This window comes from Triplophysa rosa, linkage group LG14 (assembly GCF_024868665.1).
Source record: "Triplophysa rosa linkage group LG14, Trosa_1v2, whole genome shotgun sequence".
Taxonomy (NCBI): Eukaryota; Metazoa; Chordata; class Actinopteri; order Cypriniformes; family Nemacheilidae; genus Triplophysa; species Triplophysa rosa.
This window is the reverse complement of record NC_079903.1, coordinates 2,776,985-2,782,984: the sequence shown is the minus strand read 5'-3', so window position 1 is coordinate 2,782,984 and position 6,000 is coordinate 2,776,985. Positions and strand designations below refer to the sequence as shown.

General features: G+C 40.0%; 1 protein-coding gene across 1 annotated transcript in view; it reads left to right on the top strand.

The window, feature by feature from the left end:
* Positions 1 to 1,020: 1,020 nt before the first annotated feature.
* The window catches only part of LOC130564422 (tyrosine-protein kinase receptor UFO), a 112,450-nt gene continuing 107,470 nt past the window's right edge, over positions 1,021 to 6,000 (top strand). The window contains exons 1-2 of the mRNA XM_057350500.1: positions 1,021 to 1,199; positions 5,269 to 5,349. Of these exons, the coding sequence (XP_057206483.1) occupies positions 1,049 to 1,199; positions 5,269 to 5,349 (232 nt within the window). The 5' untranslated portion in view covers positions 1,021 to 1,048. The remainder of the gene's footprint in view (positions 1,200 to 5,268; positions 5,350 to 6,000) is intronic.

The window sequence follows — 6,000 nt, the reverse complement described above, 5'->3', positions numbered from 1 at the left end:
ATGTCAGGGAATACATCTAAATATAGCATTAAAGTTTGACGTATTACCACCATTCCAAATACCGGCATTAAACATAATTTTTGTTTTACCAATTTAGCATCTTCAGTGTCTCAGCATCATGTTGACGAAGTTTGATGGCAATCACATGAATCCTCTAGGAGGAGTATTTAAAAATTCACCAGATGCACTGGTCAAAAAATTTACTTATGTGAGTGACGCACTTCCTGTTGCCAGTTGGTGGCTCTATGACCAAGAGACACCATAGTTACATTAATGTGATGAGACATCAGGATTAAACATACGGATAAAGTTTGATCAAAATCACTCAATGTATGCAGTAGATATGAGGCATTTCCTGTTTCCCAGATTTTGCCATAAATTTATTGCTTTGCCGTGGCAACACGGTTCGTGATATAAAAAATCTGTTCGCAATTTAGCATCTCCAATGTCCTGGCATCATGATCACCAATTTTGTTCACCAATAATATTTAAAGTTCACCTCATGCACTTTTTTGCAAAATCCAAAATGGCTGACTTCCTGCTGGGTGGAGCTAATGAGTGTCAGTGTCAAAGTTGTTTAGGTCGATGAGGACTATATATGATGTTTCATATGTGTGCGCTCATGTATGTGTGATCTATGCGCCATGACTTTTTTTCATTCCAGTGGGTGCTAAATTTCCCCCTGCCATGCCCGTGTTCCAGCCTTTGCCTACATCAGTACCATTGTTTTGTCTTAAAATGCACACAAGTATTGTTTTTGTGAGGCATGTTTGGAAAAACTACTTAAATTTCCTAATTTAAATTAGGCCAAGTTATGACTGTGCAGGAGCCCCACCCCCACCCTGTAATGTTAGTGTTAAAATAGTGTTGCGATTATTTTGCCTAACATCTTATGTGTTCCATATAAGGCTTACATGGTGGGTTCTGCACTGGGTTGAGACTGTAAAAGATGTCTACAATGTCATCGGAAGTAATGATACATTCATATTTCTTTCTATCTCTTCCTACTTCACCAGGTCTTCCCTATTTTTCAGTGGAGCCTCAGCATATGTCAGTAGTGGCTAATGTTAGGATGAGTTTGCAGTGCACTGCTCATGGTCCTCCTGAACCTGTCCGGGTCATTTGGCTGCAGGATGGGGCTCCTCTCAATAAACTGAATGACCCAATATCCCTCTCGCCTTCAACATTCACAATCTCAGGTATTAATGTTTCTCTACAATTAACACACATGCACGGAACAGTACAAAACTGCACACTTACTGGTTCATACTCTTTTAATTACAAATACTCTATAACTACTTGACAGTCGCACAGTGCTTTGTTAACACCCTAGTAATTCATTGAATGTGAGTACAGGCTAAAAGGCCTGTACTAAAAAAAACCACAGGTTGTTTGTAGCAGCAGCATATCGTCGCGGTCGGGCGGAAACCTCCTATGTCCAAATTTGGTAAATTTCATATTTTTTCACAAATCGATGCTATTGGTCAGTCCCCATGTGGGTCTGTTATTTTTACAAATTATTAACCAATCTAAAGTGTTGAAAATAGCTTGACAGAAAATCTCTTAACTCCATTGGACACTTCAGCTGTCTGAGAAGTCTTGTAACTCCACCTCTTCTTCACTCCGCGGGAGCTTCTCGGCATTACGTCTCCTGATTGAAAGTTTTTTAGACAATAACAAGTGAAAAGTTAGGTTAGATACATTTGAGTAGGCCTGTTTTGTTAAAAACCGAGAGCTGTAATGCTTCGGTGCAGAAGGAAGCCCGTGAGCCACGAAGGTAAGTTTGCAAGCAGATTCGGCTAATTTCCGCCTATTAGACAGCCTAGTCAGCTCATCGTTTTTTGTATTACATCACTTATAGTTCTTAAATCTTTAAAATAGAGTTTAGGAAGATGTATGTAACCACAGTCGTTAGCTTTGGTTAACTATTGAAGCCTTTTCTCTTGTCAAGAGGCTCAACGTGACCGCCGACTTTATTTGCGTGCAGATTAATGTCCGCCTATATTAGACAGCCTGTTTAACGTTTTATTTTGGTATTGCATCACTCATAGCTCTGAAGTTTAAAATAGAGTTTAGGAAGACGTATGTAACCACAATCATTAGCTTTCATTAGCACTTAAAGCCTCGTCTCTTGACAAAAGGCTCAACGCGACCGCAGACTATGATGAACACTGCTGGCAGCAGCGACGTCTGTGTCCATACCATTCTTATCAATGACAGCGTAATCTCGTATCTCCCTGTTCCCAAGTCATAAACCTTGTATCTCCGATTAAACATTGTTTTGGGGAAATGTGGTGTTATTGTTTGTACACAACAGTATATGATAGCAATATAAGGTATAATACCAACTTTAATGATACAATGTTTAATAACTCAAAAATATGCAGTTTTTTTAATTTCCTGAAAAATAATGGTTTTGGAGATGCGAGGATTCCGCCCGACAGCGACGATATTATTATTACCTACAGTTACATTTCAAGCAGCAATTACGGGGTCTTGCCCAAATATGGCCGAAAGGGAAATATTTTGCTCATGTCAGATGATCAGATTTTGAAAACCAAGTTTAAAAATAGGGAAATGCACTTAGAACACAATAACATTGTTATTGTGTTCACTTTTAATGTCAATAAATAAAAGTGTCGTGAAGATACAGGCTAATGACCCTTTGGCACGCTCGCCTTAGAATTCATTGAGGCTGTATCTGTCATGGCTCTGCCTCACTTAGTCATGTTTTTCTTGGTCCTGTGGCAGAGTCATGGCAAAGCCTTTGGTTAACTGTTTACCTCGTCGAGTGTTCCTTGTTCCTAGCCGTGCCCGTGTTCCGTGAGTGTTGTGTTTTACCCTTGTCGTGTGTTTGATTTAATATGTTTGGTCGTGTCCTTTAGTTTAGTTTTTACTGTTCTTGTTTTCGTTTTGTCCCCCTCGTGGGAAGTCTTTTATTTCGAGTTTGTTTTCCGGTCCTGTTTTCGTGTCACCCCCTCGTGGGTATTTTGTTTGTTCTTTATTTATTAAAGTCTTGTTTCATTAACCCCTTCACTGCCTGCCAGCATTTGGGTTCTTCTCCATGCCTAGCGTGATAGTATCATACCTTGCAATGTCGCAATTGGCCATTTCCAGAGTGCTATGTAATAAGAGGTGATAACAGACAGGTGACTGTGATTGCTAACAGGAAGATGGGAAATGTAGTCCTGATGATGTGACAGACAGTGATTGTGACAAGTGTTGTAGCGGTCCTAATCTAAAAAAACACTCATAGGTCGTATTTAAGGAAAGAGACAAACAATCTGTACTGTACTGTTGTATTGGTTGGAGGATAGCTTGTGTAAAAGTCAACTAGTAGACAATCTGTGACAAGGAAACAAGTAATACAAATAGGAAAAACAGGATGTTGTCCTTATAAAGAATATTGTTATTAAGTTCTTTATAGTTAATGAGTAACATTACAACTTGTCACAGGTGTGTGTGTATTTCATATACTGCTACAGTGATATAAGATTTTAGTTATACTACCTAACCCCTAAAGGATGGATGCCTCTTTGTGTCTTCACATCAGCTGCTTGCACACAATCATACACACTCTCACATACATTTAGATTTACATTTAGTCATTTAGCAGCCGCTTTTATCCAAAGCAACTTACAGAGAGTTCAGGGAGCAATAAGGAATATGTCATACAGGAGCAATAATACAAAAGGTGCTAATACAAAGTTACTAGTTTCAAAAAAGATAGACCAATACCTAATGAGAGAAAGAGAGAGGGTTAGATTTTTTTTCATTTATCTGTCAAGTATTCACAGAAGAGATGGGTTTTAAGTAGTTTTTTGAATGTTGTGAGAGATATGGTTGACCGGACCGAGTTAGGAAGAATGTTCCACCAGGAAGGAGTTGTGAAGGAGAATGAGCGGGAAATCGATTTACTGCCCTTATGAGAAGGCAATACAAGACGCCGCTGGTTTGGTTCTTGATGGGGTGTAGGAGTGTAGGAGGGTGTGAAAGTATGCTGGTGCAGATCCAGTGATAGTCCTGTAGGCAAGCATTAGTGACTTGAATCTGATACGAGCTTCAACCGGCAGCCAGTGGAGAGAGATGAAAAGGTGTGTGACATGAGCCCTTTTGCGCTGTTGGAAGATGAGGCATGCTGCTGCGTTCTGAACCAGCTGGAGTGGTTTGATAGCCTTTGCAGGAAGACCAGCAAGGAGAGCATTGCAGTAGTCCAACCTTGAGATTACCAGGGCCTGGACAAGGAGTTGTGGCGCATGCTCAGTGAGATAGGGTCTAACCTTTCTAATGTTGAATAAGGCATATCGGCATGACCGCGTTGTCTTCGCGCACACAAACAAATTGAGTAGGCACTGGTGTGTGCACATGCACACACACACAAACACTGGGGCTCTGTCTGGCTGTTTTCCAAGCAGGAATCGGCTATTGAGGTGCTGCCTTCGCTCACTGGTGAAAGAGCAGCAGGAGAAAAGGAGAGAACTGGACAGGAAGAAAAAAACAGGAGGAGAAGTCCTTTGAAAAACTGCCACATACAGACTATGTTGTTGTTCCAGCTGTACTGATCTGTAGAGAGAGAGAGAGAGAGAGAGAGAGAGAGAGAGAGGGAGAGAGAGAGAGAGAAATGGAGGCTTTGACTCATCATGCACTCACATCTTTGGAATGAGATCATTTCTGCTTACTGCAAACTGACTCACATTCATTTAAGAAGTTCATAAGCTAAAATGGAGAGAGAGAACTGTTCTGTATTGTTGCGCAATAGATGAGTTTACACTTTTACGCTGTTTGTCCTGTACGTTGTATTTGGTGAAACACACACACACACACACACACACACACATAGTTAGTACTCAGCCTCTCTACTTCAGAATTTGATCTGTTGAACATTGATATTGAACTGGTGTGGCCTTTCAACAATGGAGGCATAGTAATCCTTTATGAAGCATATGAACGTGATTTTCACTAAAAGTGTGAAGAATGCTGTATGTGAGAGAGAGCCTTCATTTGACATGCTTTTGTGAATGTCAGCATGTTTGTGTGTGTGCGTGCATGTTTACACGCCTTGATGTTTTCCTGAAAGCAGAAGTAGCAATTTTCGAATCAGCTTTTTTTAACACTTGATTCTCCTATTTTTTTTAGATTTCTCAGGCTGTTAAACACCACAGACATATTCTGTAACTTGAAAATAATGCAACCCAACCTAAAACAGCACAGTTAACTAGGTTATTCTTTCTAATGTTTTCTGATGTTTTGGTTTTCTCATCTCAACAGGCCTAAATAAAACCACCTCTTTCTCCTGTGAAGCTCACAATCGTAAAGGGGTTGCATCATCTGGCACAGGAGTTGTGACAGGTAAGTGTGAGGGCTAAGGGTGTTGCATCTTGCCTATGTCATATTCGTCTCAGGCTGGGCTGGAAATGGGGGGAAAGCGGGGAAGGAGTCCATGGAGTGAATTTCAAGGGGGTTGAGTTCCACCTTAAAATGTAGAGGACTTTCATCTTTTATCCATGAAATAGCCTTTGTGACTGCATATATCATTTACTACATATGTGCATAAGTGTTGGATGATGTTAAAGCGCAGAAGTAAAAAAAAATATTATTGTATGAAGTGAATGGGTGAATGGGAATACAGCTGGAAGACTACAAAGCTTTTGATTGGACAGTGGTTGCCATTGGCTGTCTAAAACCCTTATTTTGGTGCAGCGATTAACTGAAATGAGCAGTCATTTCTTTGCTGTTTCCAGAACCCAATACGAAACAGAATAGTTCCTTTAGCTCAACTACCCATAAATTCCTATTTTAAATGCAAGAAAGCTCTTTCGATTAAGTGTTAATGTGCCCTTTAGGTCTGCATTTAAAAGCGTATGTCAATGCAAAACTCTACATGTATATGTATATGTACTAATTTTAACTATAAATGTGCCTCTATTGTAATGGGATTTGAAGCACTATTACACCTGTTCTTGCTTCAAAATGTGTAAACAAGGCCTTTGAATCTTTTCT